At 27.0% G+C, this 25,046-nt stretch overlaps 1 protein-coding gene across 2 annotated transcripts in view; it reads left to right on the top strand.

The window, feature by feature from the left end:
• The first annotated feature begins 1,765 nt into the window (after positions 1-1,765).
• Positions 1,766-25,046, top strand: part of LOC114132206 (uncharacterized) — a 29,859-nt gene continuing 6,578 nt past the window's right edge. The window contains exons 1-5 of one of the 2 annotated variants that reach the window (XM_027997599.2): positions 1,766-2,121; positions 15,610-15,779; positions 15,862-16,075; positions 16,146-16,303; positions 22,968-23,231. In XM_027997599.2, the coding sequence (XP_027853400.2) occupies positions 15,672-15,779; positions 15,862-16,075; positions 16,146-16,303; positions 22,968-23,231 (744 nt within the window). In that variant the 5' untranslated portion in view covers positions 1,766-2,121; positions 15,610-15,671. Of the gene's footprint in view, positions 2,122-7,948; positions 8,151-15,609; positions 15,780-15,861; positions 16,076-16,145; positions 16,304-22,967; positions 23,232-25,046 lie in introns of those variants that run through there. The other variant, XM_050202770.1, reaches the window with a different exon arrangement.

Here is a 25,046-nt window from a genome sequence, read left to right as displayed (position 1 = left end):
TGACGTATGGGGAGGAGAGGGCAGTCAGAGGGCTCGTCGTGGTCTAGAAAATATGAGACAGTGCCTTTGCGATGACGGAAAGGAAGGAGCGGTGGATTATAGTGGCGAAAAGGAGTGTGCCCTGCAGTGTGCATTTATCGTGACTCGTCGGAAACGACGGCTGGGCGGTGGCGAAAACGGTGAAAACCGCCACGTAAAAAGCGGAAACGATAGTACCCCCCCCCCTCCCGAATTCCGATAAACACTGTTATAATAATATACATTTTCACCGGTATATTATTATGTATGCTAGCCGTCTATTAACAATTCGTTTTGCGGTCGGAGAGCGATGTAATTGGTGAATTATGAACGGGGTGGGTAGTGTGGGTGGTAGGGTCACGTGTGTTCGTTCGCGGGTCGATGTATATCATTGTTGTAAATACGCTCGTATTATTAATATTATAATATAATAACTGTTGATCGACGACAACCTTGATTCGAGTTTATTATATTATTATAGGTGTATGAATGTGTAGTAAAATGTATATATCATAATCTAATAATATTATATTATAGGAATACAGTTGTTATAATATAATATATATTATGTAAAGCTCGGAGCTTTAAACGCATATAACTATCATACAGAGTGGTTTGTCGAGCGTGTTCACTCTATTTTAAAATAATTTTGATTTTCGGAATTTTTGGACCACCCGTTTTTCTGTAAATAATTCAAAACAGTTAAAGTTATTAAAGTTTTAGATCGAAATTCGAACGAGAAGTTGATGATTAATTATTAAAATATAATGTGCTAGTTAGCTAGTATTGGATAATTATACACGCAATGAAACTTCCATTTGACGAAATTTTTTATTTTAACGAATTATTTTTTAGAACCACGACCCTTCATTGTTAAAAATAATGCACGTTAATTCCATTCAACGAATTCCTCTATAATACGAATTTTTTCTGTTCCCCGTGAGACTTCGTTAAATAGAGGTTTCGCTATATTATTAATAACGGTTTTACGCGAAATAAAAAAATATAGTTTGGATGACGCACGCAGTATTTTAGTCAAACACACATCGTACTTAACACCCTCTCGAATATTTTTAAAAATTGTAACGGATTTAAGGCGTATAGTTATTGATTATTACAATTTTCAAATCCTAAACCCATTTATAGTCGGACATAACGTATAACAATTACACCCGTATGATATAACATATTATTGTTGTACATATATGGGCACAGACAGACTCAACAATTCGTCTCTTTCGCTAATCAAATGCACAATTATGTAGGTAGGTACGTACAATTTTTTTTTTTGAAAAAATCATACTTTGAAAAATCGGACACGGGTCAAATAACGGGGAAAAAAGGTTGAGCTTTTGATCGCATATATAAGACGTTCGGCGTACAATTACCCTGTATGCCGCGGGTTTTGTCGGCGACGCGAGTGGGCGGCGGGAAACCAATCGTTAACCTCTGCGCCCGTCGGGCGTAAATCGACGGCGGTGCACAAATCACGTCGTCTCGATCGGACGAAAAATTAGATAAAAATTTACCGTTTATCGCGCGCGTAGAACACGCGTCACATAGGTAATAACGCGCGGCGGCCGCGGCCAGTAAATTATTTGTTTTTCTTCCCGGCGTCCGCGGGGCGGCGCGCGCCAATAGGGCCAGAAATATTGATCATTCCGTTTTTGTGTGTTAACACGCTCGTCGGATTTCGAAGCGGGCCCCGCTCGGTGTGGGCCTCTCGTGTTCGGGTACAGATGTCGTTCGGAGTTGACGCCGACGCCGCCGCCGCAGCGTACGACGCGTGTGCAACAACACCAGTCCGTCGCGGTCGCCGCCACGACTTACGCGCAAGTGTGTGACGTTACGCGCCGACCCGCCGCCCGTGCGAAGACAGTCAGTCGGACGCCGCCGCGACACCCTGCAACGCGCGAACGACGATTTACGCGAATTCCGCCTGTTCGGGGATAACATGCGCGCCGCCGCCGCCGGAACAGCCGCAGCATCGCCACCGGAACAGCAATGATCGTCCCGCCGCCGCCGCCGTCGTCGTCGTCGTCGTCGTCGTTGCCCGCCGTCAAAAGGTCGTACTCGTCAACTCGGCTACTGTACAAGAGAAAAGTGAGTACACAAACGCATAATTTAAGGTGTGCGTTTCGTATAATAAAATTATGGAAATTTAGATAAATCAATTACGTCGTCTTTGAATCGTATAAATATTGCAAAGGCTATTATTATGATCGTTATTCGGACCGATAAACGATTCCGCGTGAATTTTTCATTTTCGTCTCATTCGTCTCATTCGGTCTCGTTAATAAGATTATGCTAATAACCGTGTACAGTGCGGACCGCACTATCCGATGTTCTTTGGGTACACCGTAAAGCTTAATATTTTAATGGAGGCCTAAAATATTCCGTCACGTTTTCAAAATATGTCTCCAATATTCATAAGGAATATTAATCCGCACAAGTCCGAGTCGTCAGAATAATATCGAGTACGACAAGTATGATGTTCGTGTGTATATACCTATTAGAGTAATGATGAGCAATATAATAATGTATATATAGTGTGCTGCAGCCGCGGAATGAAATATTTATAAATGGGATTGGGAATATTATGTAAATAAATTCGGTATGGGAAATTTACATACGCTGTATCCGAATAAAATATATTGCGCGCGCTCGTCATAGTATGTTTTGGATATTTAAAAATGATCTCTGCCTCCCTCCCCCATTTTTTGAATGACGGTTTTATTGTTTCGTTCGTTTTAACTTTGTATATCCATTAGCCTACGATCGTATAAATCATATTATACAAAACTCGTGTTTTATCCGCACCGTATACTCGTAATGCGTGAATCTATACCTATACCTACATAACATACTCATCGTAACAGACAGACGACTATATATATTACACCTTTTATAATATAACTGATATTTGTACGTTGGCGTGATTTTCAAACGTTGTTTAACCGCGAAAAATGTGAAGTATGACTACGGAGTACGGAAGAACCAATTAAAAGGAAAAAACCTCGAAAACATAAATAAAAAAAAAACTAGAAGGATACACTTCAAACACAAACATTATAAGTGTTTGAAAATCATCAAAAGCGAGCTTGCGGTAGGATGTTGGTGCTTGTAATAATATAGTCTATATCGAACAAATAGAAATATTTTTGTTATTATTCTTGTATTACACATTTTTTTAAATATTAACGAGTTACAAAATAGGGTAAAATATTTCTTCAAATTTTTATTACTTTAAACGTAGTAGTTAATTCGACATTGAGTATATTGCAGGTATGATTAAAGTTTCAATCGTTATTTCGAATTGCAATATCCATGCGAATGATTTGAATTCAGATAATTCTCACTGTGAATAAGAACATAATTTACTATAATAATTATGTTTAAACTAACTAACAAAATTAATGATCAAAACATCTAGTCAAATATAAATAAAATAATACAATTTATATTAGTATATTACAGATCTACAACAATTTATATAAATAAATAAGAATAAATGCGTAAAAAGGAATATTTATAATTATTAATATTAAGTTATAAATAAGTGCTCGGCACACATAAAATGTATAAAGATTACACATTTAATTGGAATTCGTGTGCAATTTATACCTTTCGAATAACGTTCGGACAGACAATTTTTATTTTTTATAATCATTGCTAATGTTTTGAAGTCGGTCTGAAGAGTCACTCTATCGTTTCTATTATTTTCTTTATAACGTATTCATTCATATTATAATATACGTTTTTTATTACATTTAATTTTCGCATTTCCATATCAATTTGTTTACAACACTTTACTCGGGTATGTAAATACAGACTTTTATATTAAATTTTTCTAGCAACGTTCACTTTTTATGTTACTTGAACCACATCGGTCATCGCATGGTTTTAAATTGATAACATGCTCAAAATTCAATATTTTATTTACATACATTGCGAAAATACTCAAAATTTTGAAAAAATGTGACTTTTACCTAGGGATAGGCTTAGGGATTAATTTATAATTGCACAAATTAAATGATGGTAGATAACGATGTCATGAGAACTTTTATTAAAAGTACCTACGATTTAGTGCAAATCTAAAATAAAAACCACGACGTAGTATAATATTGTGTGTATAGTGATAACTGTATATCGATGACAACCGAAAGCGAAATTATAAACATTTTGCTTAAAATTTTACGTTTCGATGTTTAAATTCATATATTATATTAATATGTTCATCCGTTTTATGAGTGCATGGTGTATATCAATGTCACAGGTAGAGCGAGAAGGGTGTTAAAGGTTAGTTGATATTATCACGAGATACCTATGTCATACTTACACTCACATGAAATAAATTTGACCAGAATTTGACACTAGATTATGTAGTAGAGTATTTTAATTACTGATAGGAGGGACTGTGTCATAAATCATAACATTTTGCTCTACTGGTGGGTGTACAGAACGGTAATGACGGCCTTAATTATTTTTTATTATTGTGTTTTTATTCTTTAATTTGATGTAATGTGTTTCATTAAGTAACACAGAGAATACGGCCAACAACGCATTATTATATGCGTCTAAAATCGAATTTACTAAAATCAATTATATATATTATTTATTATAATCGTTAGAAATCAAGCATCGTGAGTCAAACAACGATTCCCTTGTATCAACATTTTTCCTAGACCCTAAGTCGTAATGAACGTTCGGTTTACTCTAGGATATTTACCGAAAAAATCATAGAGGGTAAAATGGTTGTTTACTACTTACTAGTTACTACCCTATAAAAACAAAAAGGAAATTTAAAGGGTCCGAATATTTGCATAATACGCCAGCGTTGAATGAAGGTTTTTTATTTATTTATTAAGTTTTAACTTTTCTTTTTAAAGGTGTTAAAAATATTCACAGGTGGATACGATTACATTTTTGTTTATAAAATCTCGAGTAGCTTTTATTTTACTTATTATGACGTAGATAATAAGTTTAAAATTAAAATATCATCGGTATAAAATATTTCGTCGTGTAAACATGTTCGTCGAACGCGTTTAATTCTATGTATAATAAATCTAAATAATAAATCTATGCAGGTAATCGATTCAACGTCACTTATGTCAGTTATTATTTTCAGTACAGACAGCGACTACGTTGTTTATAATAAATATTGTTGTTGTACACAATTTGTCACACAAAGTTTTACGGCGATCATTAATATCATTAATTATTAAATTACTATTATTTTATTTTTAAGGACAATATTATTAATATCGCCATTTTCATTAATAATAGTCAACATCGCCAAAGTAGATGTACCTATATATATATATATATAATATACAACAATTATGTTATGGACTCGACGGGTAGACTGGCAGGGGTGGTTGCGGCCTCGAGTCATGGATGCATGTCGGTCGGGGGAGGAGAGGTCTAGAGAGGTACGTACCGTTTTCGGATCAATATCTCATCTGCCAACGTACCACAGAACAGGACGTTACTGTCAATCCATTTTATTAATATACGATCCTCGCGTACATATTAAACGTTAACCGAGCGTACAGACCAGATAAACGACTGTTTGATAGGTTCCATCTGTTCCGAGTGTATACACTGTAATATTATGTAATGAACATAATATGTTAAGTATGAGTGTGTATATTTATACGGTTTTTTTTTTTTACCCTTATAACGATTAGAGAGACTTGGAATTTTTCTGATAGTCGGTAAAATATTAAATTACGATTTTTCCTGTACGGGAAATGTGACGGGCTCGTTTATTATAAATTAAAATACAAAATAGAACGAGAAAAATATCGAGCACATATTTGACATGTCGAAACGCGAAACTAACAAACCAATACACTTTACGTTTGATTAATATAATTTTTTATAATTGCTTGATTAATTTGATAAGTCATTTAATTCCAATAACTGAATTAATTATTACAAAGATATTAATTTTAATTTGATCTTAAAGCTTTAAATTATTAAATATACCAGAAAAAATTTTTATAAGTATTTTTTTTTTTATGAACAATTTTTTCTTGCAGTCAAACTTTTATGATGTTAGGTCTGTTAGGAGGTATGCATATTACAGACTATATAATTCTATTTGTTATACATATAAATTCCATTTGAAAATTTGCATTTAGTTTCAAATCTCTGGTTAATTATCACATAATATACATTCATAAAGGTTTAAGAATATTATTATATTATTCAGATTGGATTTAAAGAATTAGTAGATAGTTGAAAAACTAATATTCTCATGACGACCTTGGGTCTTATAGTAATAGAAATATTGAAATTAGCTCTGAAATAACTGATTAGTTCTAAAAAATAGCATAAATTAAACTTAATTTTTTTGTATTCATCAGTTATCTATTAAAATTCACTAATTAAGGTGTAATAATGAATAGTTAAGACACCTAACAGAGACAGAGTAGAGAATAACACGAAAATAGGTAGCTCGAGTAAAAAAAAAAGGCAGGGGATAAAACCTTATAGATGTGTAGATTGTAAAGTTGGAGTGGTCAACCCTATATTATAGTTCGGAGTGAAGAGCGAAAAAAATAAGTAAAAGGAGATGTATATATATTTATATAATACTATAATAGTAATAAATGAATTATAAAAAAAACTTTTTCAATACGTTATTTTTTGCCCACTACTCAATGTAATGATGTCATTATTATCAAATACTTCACAAAGTTCACTATTGTGGTAGGTATATTGTATACTTTAAAATAATAAGAAAATAATTCTCCTGCTACCGTTAGTTAAATAAATCCAGCATTAGTTGAATATTAAGACGTGTGACTATATGCATATAATAATTATTGAAATCGTAATAGTTATAATTTGTATTATTTTCAGACAATGTATAATATGGTGTTTCAAACAATTAATGGCAATTTTCTGTAACTTACAATGGCCACCATAATATTACATACAAACAAAAATAATAATCGTTTTTCCCCTCTTTAAAATATAAATTTTATAAAATCTTTCCTTATTTATATGCATTTACATTGAACGATTTGGTGTATCAAAAGTATTGTCAAAATTCAAGTTTCTATTCATATCATAGTTTATACTCTAGTACTCTACTTTGATTCAGTCCTAACAAAGCTATAATATGTATAGGTATTATATAAATATACAAGCCGTACAACCTGACTTCACCCGAAGAAAAATGAAAAAAAACTTAAAAATATGGCTCTATTAGGAAAGCTAATTGTCGTCAGATTAGACTCGCTTTGTAATTCTACCGAAACAGGAAATTCACCTGTGGCGAATGGGGTTTAGGATTTGATATACTTTTCAAATAGGATTCAAATTACTCTTTAAATAATCCCATATCAGCATAGTGGGTCTATTCCAATTTTATTTCTGTAATCTATGGTAACTCGATAAGAAATTATTTTAATTTTCATAATTGAAAATTAAATTCATTTGTGAGCCACCCTAAATTAACAATTGTGATTAAAAAAAGAACCCCTCAAGTCTCAAGGAATGTATTGATATAATTTTTATTTAGATCAGTACAGTAGTTTTTGAGATTAGATTTGAGTTAACAAAAAAATGTATTTTTTTGGTGTATTTAAAATTGTTAAAACCATGAGCATGTGTAGAATACATAAATATGGTATGTCATAGAAAAAATTGGTCGCTTTAACTTCTAAAAAATAGTGTCATAAATTTATTTTATTTATTTACACTAAAATATAAAATTTGTTTATATTTTTTTATGAGAACATATTTATTAACTGAATTTAAAATCATTATTAGTAGGTATTACAATGGTTTTAATCATTTTACTCGTCTATAAATCATCATTATCTATTTTTGAAAATAAAATTTTTAATTATTAATATTATAAATATGTTTAAGAAAAAAGGATCTCTGATTGTGTATAAATATGTTTTTTTTTTAGAAGTCGCAGAGTATGTAGTATGTAGTTGTATACTCATGCATATCCCATGCGCATGACTGTAATTAAAAAATATCGAAAGAGGGGTTTTTTCTCCTCATTGTAGCTATCATCGATCGGGAAATGATAGAATTCAACACAATAATTGGAGAGAAAAAAAGGATACGAACAAAATATGTTCAACAACTCTTGTCATGCGAGCAAGGTACTCAAGTATTTACGCTATTATTTCGAGTTAGGTTATCAATCGTAAAGGTATTATGGTTTTTAATTAATAAACAAAATATACTTAACAATTTCAATGATGATATGGGTAATATTTATTTTTACTGCACAAAATAATTATTAACATTTGACATTTTATTTTTTTGTAATTAAATTCTCAGAGGAACTTACTATAGTTACTTTTATCTTTTTTTGGAGGAGATAATAATACAAGTATAGTATGCTTAAGCAGTTAAGCTCAAGCTTACAGTTCTGAAGAAATTTACTTTACATTATAAATATTAAATAGAACATTGAATTAGAGGCAGAAAAATTTAACTATCTATGTGGTAACGGTATCAAAGTACCAAATGTAAAAACCATATACATACTTTCTATAGTATGAAATATCGTATTACGGGAGATAATATTAAATTTGGCCATTTTATTATTTAATAATATACGCTAACCATTTTACTACGCTTTTCGCAGCTTTTAATTATTACAATATTTTGCCTATGGTAACTGTTACTTGAAAGCGCTAGTATCGTTTTTTAGTTTTCTAGATACTTATACCTACATTCCGGGTCATGATACTCAACATGTATATTTTATTTCGGAAATTTACGGTCTGACAATGAACGGTTTACAAGTCTCAGAATTTTTACACACCGAATAATATTTATATTCCAGAATCCTACAGTTGATACAATTATTTTCTGTAATTTTAAGTGCGCCTGTTTACCAGTGTACAGCCTTTATTCCCCGAGCTACGAAGAAAAATAGAAGCAGGACATAATACAATGTATTATGGTAACATTTAAAAAAAAATACTAAATTGGTATTATATAGAAGTTAAAGTCCCCTCCCAGCTTTTCTAGTTTAAAACTTTCACATCTCCACCGACTGTACTTCGTTTGCGCATTACCATTGTTCATTTCGACCATTTTTGTAAGACAGTTGCGCATCATTCGATTTTTGGTTTATGAATAGTTTGCACACCACCCAGTTTACCTTACGTCAAATTATCGTACATAATTTGCAAATTATAAATTTTAATTATTTAAGTTTAGAATTGAAAGAGATTAAGAGTACCCAAGAGCACAAGTTGTTTACTAATACTTTTAACTTAAAATTTGACACCCATGATGTTTAATTTCCAATATTGTGTAGGTTATTTTTTCTATTTAGTTGTATACCTAGATGAATAATAATAAATTGGAAACTATAACCAACCTATAGATTTATTTTATCACAATTTGTTAAATGTTAATGAATTATAATATAATTATCCACATATTATTTAAAAATGTATTTATACATGATGTTTCATGCAATTCATTGATATGCTCAACTCTTTTTTCTTTTAAAATATTAAGTAGCCATTTAAAATTTGATTTTTGGAATATTTAGAATCTAATTTTAAATTCGTTTCAAATTATTCTGATTCCAAATTAACCAAATTATTTTTGCTTTTTTTTTATTTTTTCTATTGCTTTTTTCTATTATTTTAGCTGTAGAACTTTTTATTTTTATTATGCTATTAAAGTAATAATAAAAAATTGAATTAATAAGAAACGTAAAAACCCAGAATGCGTTATAGGTATTAGATTATTATAATTTTTGTTATCGGCTTGTTTATTAAATGTATTAAACGTATAGATTATTATCGATTTAAATATAGCCTGCAGTACCTATTCGGTCAGTATGCTTATAACATCGATCTTGACCATTTCAAAATTTAAGATTTAGTGTTGCAATTTGAAACCTCTTGTATGAAGTATGCACCGATCATTTCAGTGGACATGGAGTCTGTTTTTATGTATAAAAATATTCTGTCAGACAATAGAGTCCATTTCACAATTGCAAATCTATAGTTATCTATACATAGTATGCAGTTAATTCTTTTTTTTTAATTTAAATTAATTTTTAAAGTTTTTTGATTAATTTTAATTTTTTTTTAAATAAATTTGCTTATTTTTTGTTTTTCTAAAATAATCATGTGTTTTTTTAGTTGATTATTATGCTTCCGAGCCCTAGCTATGAAATTTTTAAAATTTTAGTACCTAGTTTACTAGTTTATACTAATCTAACAATATTTATAATCTATAAAATTTCTCCATCTTTTATAAATATTAGATTCAATATTTCATGTGTTTTATAATTTTGTAAAACAGTTTTAAACATTATTATCCTTAATATAAATATTACAATAACTAACTTAAAAACTACTGGCTTAAATTTTTAATTAGATTCATTAAAATAAAAAATAAAAATTATGCACTAAATAATTTACTGTAAAAAGGAGATTCTCATTTGAAAAACAAAAGTTTGTATCACCACAGGACACTCTTTAATAGTACAAACAATCTCAATAATTTTAAAATATGATCTTTAAGTATACTTAACAATTTTAAAAATCTGAATTAGAATAAATAAATTATTAAATTAAATTATTGAGGTGAACATACTTTAATTATAATGTATACACTATACTTATTATAATGAATTATAACAGTTATCATTTTTTCACGTTCAACTAGCATATTGTACTTTTCAAATTTATTTTCTTCTCTTATATAGTTTCAGCCACCATAACTATACTGTAAATATAGTTCCTTCTATTTTTTTTTTATTCTGTGACAAGTTCATCATGCAGCTTCCGGCACAATTCGTTCGCTTCTATTTTTTATGATTTGTTCTTCCTACATTAAATGCGCCAAATTCTAAAAGAGTTTTTACTTCTGAAACACTTATTTACACTGTATAATATGTAACAAGTGCTTATTTTTCTAAACGTGTATAAATCATTTAAGTTGCATTTTTCTAACTTTCTCTATGATGTCAATTTAATTATGTTGTGGAGGTTTAAACAATATATATTAATTATGTAATTTCAATTTGATTTGACTTTTAATAAAACTCTCTTACATCTTCCTTCTTTCAGATCCATAAATATCTCATTTCATCTACGATCTTCACGTGGTCCAAGAAATTTCCTCAACATTTTTTTTTCAAAGTATTTTGTTTTGTATATACTGTATGTTACGATCACTAAGATTGCGTCTTACCATATAGATACTTGAATTCTTTCACAGTGGGGACTTATGTATATTATTATTTTCTATTTACATTATAAATTGTTACATTTTCTAATTATTTAGACTTGTTTTAAATCATTTATACCGTTCTACAGTATACGTTGTCGATACTCGATATTGCTTTATAAATTAATAATAAAAATGATTTATTAAATATTTATAATACAATAATATATGTCATGTTTTGACATAGTTTAGTTTAACATATTCTATATGTCATTAGAAATTAATCGCATCGTTTCAGAATCGTACAATCAGTGAATTAGTGATGCATCATTCAATTACAATTTAACATATCCATTAAAGTACCTAACTGATTTAGTGTCGAAATACACTCAAAATCTACTATACCTATGGCAGAGGCAAGTTTTTCGATTTTTGCATTTACAATTCAAATCTGTATTATAAACACAAAAACCCATAGCTATTGTTTTTTGACATACCTCGTGATGTCATGCGTAATATAATAATTAATTTTCATTCGTGATTAAAGGGAGTAACCGAAACACCAAACAATAATAATATCGCCATGCATTATGACGGTACCAACCCGAGTATCACTATGGTGATGATCAGATTCATATACCTACCAGCTATTATTACATTTTATTTTGGTAATTTTCCACTCATAAGTGGTCAAAGCCCATTATTAACAATCCATTCGCATAGTGCTGTTAGCGAAATGTAGGCGGTTGGGAAAAAGTAAGTGGGCGCATTTGAGTTAAATCCAATTGGTTTTTTATATACAATTTATTTTTCTTATAAATTATTAAAAGTTTTATTAAAATCAAGAGTAAATGTGTAATGTACAAAAATAACATACTGAATTGCGACTTGATGATGTTTATTTATTAGTGTACTACTTTTACAATGATACTACATGTATAACAATGTATATTTTATTTTTACGTGTATGAAAGGTACAGCTATATGATAACTAATTGACTGTAATAACTCAATAACTTACAAATATAGCAATATTAACATGTAAGAATGCAATAGAAAAATATTATAAAAACTATACCGATAAAATAAAACGAAAATAAGAGCCAAAAAATAAAATTCTCCCAGGGCGCCACGGAGGGTAGTTACGTTACGGCACTGCATTCACAACCCATTATTGATGTTATTACTATTGAAATGTCACTCTGGATAAAACATACCTAATATCAATGTTTAAAAATGTATTACGCAGCTCGATGTTATTATTGAATTCAAATGTCATTTAATTTGACCGGCAAGAATGATAAAATCAGATGTAAATAACATAACAGGTAATAAAGTATTATTCCACATTTTATACCCAATTACTAACCTCCATAATACATTTATGTAGATAACTGTTTAGTCGTTAAATATCTGTCATTTCAGTCTGATAAATTATGTTTGTCAGTTGACGTTCATTAAACGTCTGAAGGCCTTGTTCCGGATACTGAGATTGCGCTCATGTGTCACATAATTGTGTTGGCTGGGTAGCGCGATGGCGTTAGTAAGTGCGGAAGTGATGAAGTGCTCGCAGTATTCGAATGAAGTTAGTTCACAGTGCCTTTTCACCGGAAAGATCAATATTACGAAAAATACATTGGATATGGCCTATATTTTATTCGTTGTTTTGAATAAAAATAATACAGAACTGCAGTAAACATGTACCGAGAAAGATTTTCAATTTCTTGTAGCAGATTTATTCAACGGGTTACAATAATAATGAACTGCAGAATAATACACATTTGTCCCAATACAAAGCATTTCATATAAACATATTGTATAATACCTTAACATACAAAAATTAAAATATATTAATGTAACAACTAAAATAAATATTATTACAAGTCTAATAATTTTATAGGTATATGATAAATATATTATTTATAGATCTTAATTTATTGGTGTCGATACCAAGGATATGCATGAATATCATTAAGTATCGTAGTTATACTGTTTTATATATTATTATCTTTATCAATTTTAGCCACTTGTATAACACATAATATACAGGTATTTATTTATGTAAAATCATATATTGTATAAAACCATGGATTAAATTATTTAGTTTCTATTATGTAGTTAAAAAAAAAATATAACTTGTTACACAGTAAAATATGAAACCTGTACTAGAAATCAGTCTATACAAACCTATGTGAAAATAAAATACATTGGGATCTTAACACCATGTCATTTGATATGGTTTATACGAGTCAAAAATTGATTGTTCGTGAATTTATAGATACAATATTTACAGGTGTATCCTACATTGTATAGAATATATACTTGATCATGTTTCAGACATCGAGAAAAGTGGTATCGTATTTTTATTATTATTATTTTAATTGGAACTGCAGATATAATACATAAATATTTAGTATAATAGTTATATAATAATATAGTTAATATTATATTTTTCAATTGATCGCGATAATTTTATTTTTAACAAAATACTTATAATTTATAAATAATAATAATAATATAATATATTAGCAATACTCTGCATTTTGAATCTATAGAAAATAAATGTATATATTTGTATGTTATTTAGTCATATTTTTGAATTCGCAATAATATGATAAATTAATAATGAAACAAAACTATAAAATCTAAAGGCAAATTTTATACATAAAAAGTAAATTAAAATATACAACGAGTTAATGTAAAATAATCAATATAAAACTATATTAATAGACTACAAGAATCTAATAAAATTATAAATTATAACCTCTCCACATTTTTTGTGATAATTTAATTACCGTGTGCATTTGCATTAAGTATATTTTAATCGTGATATTTTTTTTCCACAACTTTAATCTAGTACATCTAGTAATACATTATTGTAAATCTAATACTAGGTATTTATTTTTTATTTCTGGCATAGGTTATATCTACACTTTAAAGAACATAATTTTTTCTTAATTTTCATTAAGTACCTACCTTACATTATATTTTTTCTTGAAATGATTTTTTTTTTTTTTGACAAAAGGTTTCTTAAACTTTTCGAAACCGACAGTAAAAATGTTGATATTCGAAATGTACGTAACGGCAGTCGTTGATGAATAATACCTAAAAGAGACTTCTTTAGAAAGTTTTCTGATTTTTCATTTATTAACGTTGACAAAATGTTATCCCTGGTAATATTTTTTAAATCTTTCGTAATTAGCCCTTTTGAAATTCCGAAACGTATGAAGACCACTTCATACAGCCAAAGAAGTTTTAGAATATATATTATCATCGTCGTTAATTTTAGAATAAAACATAACTTGAGAGATTAGGGTTTTTTGCAGAACGTTTTCCAACAAGGAATAATTTATTACCATCGACCATTGATACAGATAGTAAAATAAAAACACATGATTAAGATACACTATAACCATAAACCCTTAATCGACCGGGTTGATATGTCCCAAGCAATTATTTAAGCCAAAAATAATTACATTCTGTTTAAATATAAAACGTTTAGATGACTTTAGTAAAATTTATATCACCAAATTACCAATTACTTGAATTTTAAGCTTCGACTAAACCCATACATTTTATATAAACTAGCCGTATGTGTAAGAAATAATCTGTAAATTGAATTAAGAAAAATAAGTGTTATAATATTTTAGGTTATGTATGTAAGTTAAAAAAAAAAAAACGAAAATATAATATGATTGGATTTTTTCAAGTGCCGTTATTTTTTATAGTACCTACATACACCACATAGCAATTGTTATAAATCGGGTATAAAAAAATCAAGAACATTCAATATGTATAATATATTTTAAAGAATAAGGAAATGAAGGTAGCAAATCATAATATCTACAAATTAGTTATCATTTTTCATAAAATTCTTATTAATTCATCAAATTGTAATAATTGTATTGATGATTAGGTACTCCAATAATATGCAATTTAATATTTATTTTTAAACTAAAATTATATTCATGAAAATAAATTCTTTGTCAGTGGCTTTAAAATATTTATTTCAAGTTTATTGATTATTATTAAAATCGTTTTCAGAACTAAATACATTCATCTCTTAGTTCAGAGTCAAAATATAAAATTTATATGAATATATTAATTATTCATTGAGCAGATTATAAATCATGGTTTAAATAATTAAATAGAAATAGGACATTAGTTTCATTTGTAGGATGCACGCGGTGCATTAGTATCCGTTGTGTTTTTTTAATAATGAAAACCCATGTAATTGTTTTAATTTTATTACTGAAGCAAACGGTTTCGTATTGATTATTATATTATATATAAGTCTATTGTTTTGTCTTATAAAAAATGTGATCCGAGTAGAATATGACACCAATCACCAAAAATAACTATATCTACCTATTTATGATATTTATGTATATTATATATTTATTTATTTTGCAGAGACGTCAATAGGAATGACATGAAAGTAATTGTATGTCAGTTTGGGGTACAGCCCCCAAGCGATGGGAGATAGCGTCGATAACTACATAAATGCTACTGAATCTGACATCATGATTAAAAGACAAATGATTAGAGCCGAATTTTATAATACTTATGATGTGATGACTGGAGTAAGTATAATTAAATAATAATTAAGTATTTTTTTTTTTAGATCTTTTATATAATATGTATGCAACTATATTTATTTTTCAGATTAGAATTGCATCCACCTTAGGAGGATTTTTTTTAATGATGGTTCTATTAGTATTGTACAAGAGTAAATGTAAAACTCGATCTCTCTCTGACCAACATCTCGAAGCGGTCATCAAAGCGGCTGTAGACCAAGAAGAACAACTTGCTGCTTTGGCTAAAAGAAGTTCTAGCTCTAGCTATTGTTCTGGTCATGGTCTTTGTAGATGTTCTCCGAGTAAAAAAATATTTTTTTAAAGTATACTGTATTTATTAAATTAATATTCATACATTTTTTTTGTCATCAGGATATAGTATGACTGAAAACAGTGTTGCTGATTGCAATAACTGGAACCGTAAATCTAAGACCTATATGTCTGAAACCCAATATCATCCATATTCGGCTTTATCTCAAACCAGCAACAAGTTTATGAAATCGTCAGTATTAGAATACTCTTTCGAAGAGGTAAGTGCCTCGCAGTAAAAATGTTTATAATAATAGTTTATTTCTTTTAAAATGTATATACTGAATAGTGAATTTAACATGTTATGATTTTTTTATCTGATGCAATTAATTAAAATTTAATTTTGAACAGTAAAATAAATTGATAATGGATTTAGGGTTCAATAATCTATTCTTTTATGTTAAAGGTTTAATTTAATCTATTTATAGATTTCATTTTCGGTCTGTCTATAAATAAAAATCCAACCCTATTTGTATGCCCATAAGCATACCTTAATAAAAAATAAACATAGTATTTTATATTATAAGTGAATTCCATAAAACCCACTTAAATGAATTTTTAAACAGCGAAAATGAATTTATTAGCACTCCAAGAAGCTCGGATTAAAGAGCTTCTAAGTTCTGATGAAAACTTTATTAGGTCTTTTAAACTCTTTTACTTATACTCCTCTATTTTCTCACTTATTTGTTTTTACAAGAATATGATTTCAAAACAAATGAGCTTAGGAAACGTAGGAAACTTAGCAATTCCTTATATACTTTTGGTTTGTACTTAATTATTGAAACCTTAGACTTGTTCTTAGTACAAACATTTACATTAAAGTACCTATAATTCATTATAACCAACATTTAATTGGTTAAATTCAGTATTTATTATATTGAATATCGTTTCAAATTAATCTGACTATAATACCAACGTAATACTAGCATAACTACATAAGCTATAATTTAAACTTACTGTTTCTACATAGTTCGATTTGAAATAAGTAGGTAATTATTCAAAGGTACATTTGTGAAATTTATAAAAATTATTTATGTGGAATTTATATTTTTTACAAATATCAACAACAAATTATATTTTTAATAGTTGATTTAAAATTTTCAAAATTAATTTAAAAAAAATTATAGACAGAAAATTATCCTTATTAAAAAAAAAAAAATAATAATTATAATACAACAGAAATAGAAAGCTTTGTTTAGAAACTAACTAGTTTATACTAGTTATTAATAGTTATTATAGCTATGTCAAGTAACTATTTGACATAGCTATAATGTGATCTTAGAATTTTTGTATTATAGAATTTAGAGTAATCGCAAACAGGGTTTGGAAAAAAATTAGGGTTGCTACCGGTATAAATATTTTTTGGAGAAAAATTGTTCAATTGCAATTTTATTTTAAGTAGTGATTGACTTATTGGTTAATATTCAAGTGTATAAAGACTTACAATTTTCTATAATCTATACGAATATTTAAAATAAGTAAAAAATATGAGCAGTTACTAAAATACAAAATGTATAAATTATTCAGAGAAATTAATAATTCGCAACAATAGGTATTATTTTATAAGAAATAGTAAGCTAAATATTAAAACTCATATTAAGGACCTCAGTTAAACTTTATAGTGACGTTCGATGAGCAAATTTTACTGATTTTCGACAAAGTAATACGCAAATACGAATGTTTGATTTCTTGAAACAAAACTGTTGAAAATTTAACAACCCTTTTGTTTGAAACTTTATATTGTTTTTTGATAGGTATATTTCCTATAGTTAAATGTGACTTTTAATTAATATGGAGTAGTATATCAATCTGGTCAAATCACAAAAATCGATAAAGTACAAAAATGTTTTTTTTGGTATACTGGGTTATAAATTAGGGAAGTTTGACACTTCATCTATTACAATAGTTATAGAATTAAATCTTATATCTCTCGAAAATAAACAATGATATAATTATAAATTATTTAATTATTTAATTGATTATTCAGCATTTTTAACCAAAATTTTATTTTATGTACTTCACTATTCTTTCCAAAATACCAACATATTCTAAGTACAACTACAAGGTCAAAATTATAATACCTCTTTAAATAAATTGTAATAAATAGTAATTCCGTAAAACAATAAAATTAGATTAATTTTTGATTTATCAATAAAGTTGAAAAGTTCTAAGTTCTAATTTTGAATTATTTTTATTATTTGTAAAACACTAAGCTATTAGTTATTAATTTATTATGTAATTAAATAATATTTAGCATCTTTTGTTATATAATGTTATTTCACATGTTTCGATCGCTTGTAAATTATTATGTGTTTATACCTAATAATAATTATCTAATGTACTCTTTGCCCTTACAGAGTATTATCATTTATTATAAATTACATATTACCTATAATAAAGCTATTATTATTATTAGTATTGATTAAATAAATAATACTCAGATAATGGAACACTGATATAAAAATAAAACAGAAATTTATATTTTTAACGCAACTAATAGGTATCACATTTACCGATGTATACTGTACAAAATAATACTATGCCAGAGCAAAAAATGTCTATCGTTCGGTTGAATAGGTTTAGCCAAAAATTAGTGTTACATATAATATATTTCCGAAATATTTTTATTTTTGATAAACGATCAATTTTGTAACCACACTAAACATGATGACGTATAAAAAAATGAAAAAAATAAATAAATGTAGCATTGCAAAACCAATAATGCATTGCCTGGAATATAAATAAATAATAGTCTTATTAGTGTTAAATTATTATTAATAATAAAATATTGTTTAATATTTTGTTATATTAATTTCAGTTAGTGAATTATAATTAAGTTGAATTTCTATACTTTTTAATTAATGATTATTTAATAAAGACAATTTAATTTTAATGTTAAGGCAGGTTGTATAAAATGTCATTTTAGGTACCAAATTAATTGGCATATATTTTCGTTATAAGAGCCGTAGTGGTTTGCAATCGTTTTGAGTGATGAGGAAATGTTTGAGTTGATTTTGTATGGGGTTAACCGATGTTTTTTCTTTAAATCCCCACGGGTTTAAAAAAAAGGTTTTATTGAAAAATACATTTTGTAATGAAAGATAATTAATACATTGTTGTTTAATAAATTGAATAAGTTCCTAACCTAAAGTAAAACCCGAAAGAAAAAATACATAATTACTGTGATTTACTCAAACTATGAAAATTATAATATTTATTTGTTATGTATAAATGATAGCGATAAACAATAATATATACTTCAATTTAAATTGAATGATATTATAATCTTAAGTTTTTTAAATACTATTATCAATACGCAACAAACAACGTCCATCTATGAGTATATTTTATTTGTCCTATAATATTATTGACTTATTCAATAATATATGCTTAGGCCTTAGACTATATAAAAGGAATATATAGAATAATTAAAACATATTTTGTCTTAGTAAAATAAAATATAGGTAGTACACTACAACGATTATCACACCATTATACAAAATGGTGTGTTTTCTTTTTTCTTAATTAACAAATCATAGTTGGTTAAATTTAATTTTCAGAATTTTGTATGATTTACTTACCTTAAACCATTTATAGTACTAAGTACGATCATACAAAACATTTAAATTATCCAGACTATGATAATAATTATCATATTTTAATAATAATATAATTTGCTTAAAACATGTTAAATTATTAAGCTAAATTAAATATAAATTTTTATTATTAAAAAAAAAAAAATAATAATAATACTTAAACCTGCTCGCAATTACGTTTGATTCGTATCTTTATCAGTACTTGATTAATATAAAAATAATATTTAAATTCGACTAATAAAATACTAATTAATATTGAATTCACCGTTTCACATAAAAAAGTAGACATAAAAATATGTTTAACGATATGTCTAAAGGCGGGTTTCCACTAAATACGTGTACGTGTACGTGCATAAAAATAATTTTCTGTGATTGATTGGAACGTTTAAACTTTCTGGTATACCAAAACTTACCATGTATACCAACCAAGCGCAGAAAAGAATTTTCTATGCGCGTACACGTACACGTATGCAGTGGACACCCGCTTTAAAGTTTTTGTTGGTTTATATTAGCTGGTATATATGTTTACCAACTATTTTTGACCGTTCAAATGAAGTGGTTAAACCATCTTTGAAAATATTTAAAATATTTTTTTTGACGGTGGTTAGCGTACCAACCATCATATGATCAGTGTATCAAACGCTAACACTGTCGTTAGTCTGATACATTTCCCTCGTTTTCAATCATTTATTATCATTATCAATACTTATGATATGCGTTATTTTATAACATAATGGCCAGATAGAGTTTTTTTTCATAGTGTATATTTTTCACCACTCGAAGAATTGATCGTGCAATTAACAACATGACATAGTATGTAACAGATTAACATATTTTGTTTTATGTTATTATTTTTTAAAGATTCTTCACATTCAGTTTTATATGGTTTTGTAATAACTATTATTTATTGTCATCAATAAATTCAAATTACACTTTACCAGCTATTAAGTCTTAAATAATACATTTAAAATAATTTTCACTAAGTTTATCATTATAGTTATTATTAAAGCTTATGATTTTTAATCAATATTTCCTTTTCTAAACATTTTTAATAATTTTATTATTTTCAACATCTTGAGATTAATTATAAATAAGCTATTATAAAAAAGATTTTAATATTAAGTAGGTATAACTATTACTTTTTATAAATTGCACTATGCCATATGCAGTTAAAATAAATAGATATTTATTTAGTAAATCATAGTGTACCTATGTTATAAATACTAAAATAATTTTGATACTATTTTGGAGCTTACTACCAACTGTTAAAAAAAATAATCAGATATATAACAAATTATTTGATAGATTTTCAATTTAATATTATTGATATTTTAAAGTTTTAATTCCTAATTGTTATATTACTTACATACCTATTAAAGTACTTAGTTTCGTTATGATTTTTCATTTTTGTTAAACATCTATTCAGCTTGTCGAACGATACTTCAATGCAAATTATATATTATTATATTTAATTTAAAACATTTTTTATTGTAAAATATTTAAAAATATAATAATGACAGTTTTATTCGTTATATCGTTATTTCGTTATACACTAGAGCAATTTTGATGCGCGGTGAAAACGCGCGTGTATCGCCTAAGTACCGCGCGTGTTACCGGGTGCTACCATTGTATGCTTACCACGCGCCAAAATCACTCTTTAGTGTTGCTCGGCCTTTACAAATTATAATAATATATATTTTGTTTTTGGAATGGCAACGTTGCATTTAAAATTATGTGGAATCATGTAAATATATATATATATATATATATATATATATGGAATTTTCGGATACAAATGAACACAAATACGAACACTTCTTTACTATCATTAACTCATAAGATATTATAAAAAGTATTAATAAGTATTTATTTGACCTGAAAAATAAAAAAAGGTAAACGTTAAATAATTTTTAATTCTACAAATGAATATATTAATGATTACCTATTATCATATACGAGTTAGTATTGGTATACGATTACAATTTGTAAGTATATTTTTAAGAAAATATGTAAAGTAATAGTCTATAACTTTAGAAGCTGGAAATTTAAAACACTTACATAAACTTAAATATTACTAAATTTTATAAAATTATTAATATTTTATTAAATCTGACGATACATCATTAATTAATTTAAAACACCATGTTGATATTTATATCGAATTCAATCATGTATCGAAAAATAATAAAACACTTATAAAATATAATTTTATAAAAAATATAGTAAATAAATAAAATGTATACAGTAATTAATATGCAGTAAAGTGTAAATGTATGAAGTATAATGATTTGTGTTTGATATTAAATATTTTAAATTAATTTAACATAAAGTTGATGTTGAAGTGCGTACACTGTTTCACGTTTATATGTTATGATGTAATATATTATAAAAGTAATCATACTTATTCAATATTCAGTGCATTCAGAGAATAAGCTCATGGTATAGCTTAAAATGAATCTAAATATAATAATATATAATATTTATTTCTTGATTTTTATCTACAAAATAATTTGTATATTTTTTGTTATCTTAACGGATTTTCTCGATATTTGAACTTCACAATATTTTTTTTTAAAAACAAAAATGTTATCAGTATACCTACACCGAAAAAAAATTATTTTACTTTAAACTTATAACTTATGTTAACTTTTCTTATTAGGAATAGGTTAACGTGAGGGGGTATATACTTGTTTTTTTTATTAATTTACATAAAAAAAATAGGTACCTACTAATAAACTTACTAATGCTATTATAATGGTATAATCGAAGTTAAATTTTAGTGACTTAAAAAGCCATCCTGCACATTTAATGTATAATTGATGTATAAAACATAGTAAGACAAAAATAAGTTATACTATACTATATTATAGTAACAATACTCAAATACTATAATAATGAGTTTATTAGTTTGTAAATTATATGTAATTATAGGTTGGTTTTTTTTCGGTGACCTCTACCTTACTTTAGCATTATTTTTGTAACTTTATTCTTTGTCTTTTATTCTAATTACAACTTGTTAAATACAAAGAAAATATAATTGTACAAATAAATAAAAAATAAATAAATTCTTACAAATTACGATGTATAAATGTGATTTAGTTTTTAGATAAATCAAATTTATACTTTTGAAAAAATCATTGAGATTTTACAGAAATACATATTATATTAAAATTAGAAATAATTATTATATTAATTTTAAATTTGAATCTTAATAAAATTAAAATAAAAAATTATTTATATATTTTTATTTAGTAATTGTAGCTCATACATGTGTTTTAATTACAATTAGGACGAAGACGATAATATGGATAATGATGATATTGAGGACGTATGTAGCAATAATGGTTATCGTGTAGCTAAATGGCTGGAAGTGCCATGTGATCAAAAGTGGATTCCAAGAGGAAATAGTGCCATAACAGTCAGTAGCAACGATACAAGTTACTTGGAAGCCAGAGGATCATCGTTATTTGTTGGACAGCCACCATCTCCATTGAACCACCCACCACCTGCCGGTTACCCACCATGGGAGTTTTACTATCCCATTGACATACAAGTTAGTTAATACATCTCAAAAATTGATATAATAATGATTAATGAATTACGCATATTAACTTAAGTAACTAATGTGTGATAATAATAATAATAATAAAAAAATAATAAGTTATGTAATATCCGTGTAACAATATACCGCATGCAATATATTGAACATAATAAATAATAATTATTATGCTATATTTAACTCTAACACGTGTAAAATGTATGCATACATTAATTACATTAACTGTATAGTTTGAACCCCCACACGAACATGTTCAGTGGGCCCCATTATCATCTATTATCATCTTGAAGTATAAATAAAAATAAAAAATAAAATAGTTGATGAAATGCGACGAATAGCAAATTTGCAAATTACTAAATCTGCAAATATATTTGAGAAAGAATAATACATGTTTAATAATAATATATACCTAAAGCATCATAGTTCAGCATTTATATGTTATTAGTTTATTACCATATATTATTCATATTATTAATATTCATTATAAATTGTAGAAGTTTATTTTGCTTCAAAAGATAAACATTAATTTAATTATCTTTTATGACATAACATTATGATTATTTCATTAAGTATAATATTATATCATTGGTGAGCTAACAATTGAACGCCTTTTAATCTTTAATATTATCAGTTTATCTGTAATAATGTATTACACATTAATTCCTATCATACAATCGACAACGAACTATGGCAATTTATGTAATAGTTACTATTTTTATAATATCTATTAACATTGTATTTAATCGGTTCTCCTAGTTGAAAAAATTCTAGATATAATTAATTTTTAAGGCTAAAATATTAAAGAAATTCATTCAAATTACCAAAATTTCCAAATTATATAAGCGATTGAAGCTTAAATGTTGATACAATTTTTTATTCAAACGTATTGTTATGATAATTTTTGTTATACTATAATATTATCATTTTTTATGTGTAATCAAATTTTTAAAATATTCATGTTAATTTAAAACTACTTTTACCTCGAGCCTATTTATGCCATTTTATCTTACATTAGCCTTATAAGTTAATATTAATAACACCTAGTTTGATATTACAATTTGTTATTCGATTGCAGAAAAAATGTTACTGTGCTGCAAAATATTATCGGTTAGGACTTTTATAGAGCGTATGTTTAGTATATTATTTCCATTGCTTTTTGTTGTTACTTGTGTACGCTTTTAAAGCAAATAATATATTATGTATATATTTTTTACACCCTACAAATGTTAACAATTTAAGAATATTGAATACCCATCCTTTTGATAATCGTATATAATATTATTCTTTTAATCATAATCAAATATTACCTATAAACTAACTACAACCAATTTCTCTTTTTTAATGTTACCACCTTAATAATTAATGAGCATAAAAAACAGGATAGGATTGCATAAAATAAACTACTTAGAGGTCTTCCATTTTTTTTATATGTTGATTTGTATAAAAATAAATTTGAATATTGAAGACCAACATTTTATATGGAGGAATAAGGAATAGATTATGATATTAGAAAGGGAAAGAAATCATTTTATTATTTTATTTTCATTGATTTTGACTAATTTCCTCGCAGTAACAACTCAGATATATTTTATATATAGTCAATATTTAGGAGTCAAAGATAAAAAGAAAATAAGTAAACTTTTTAGGCTGGCTTAAAAAACTTACCGGATAAATTGAAAACCTTTGAGTTAATATAGATTAATTATTGTCGAGTATAATAATACATAAATACAGTCATAAAATATTTAATTTCATAAGTAAATTTAAATAAATACATTCCCTTAACGTTTTTAATTTTTATTAATAACT

The sequence above is a fragment of the Aphis gossypii genome, chromosome 3 (genome assembly GCF_020184175.1).
Source record: "Aphis gossypii isolate Hap1 chromosome 3, ASM2018417v2, whole genome shotgun sequence".
Classification (NCBI taxonomy): Eukaryota; Metazoa; Arthropoda; class Insecta; order Hemiptera; family Aphididae; genus Aphis; species Aphis gossypii.
This window is presented reverse-complemented; position numbering and strand designations above follow the sequence as displayed.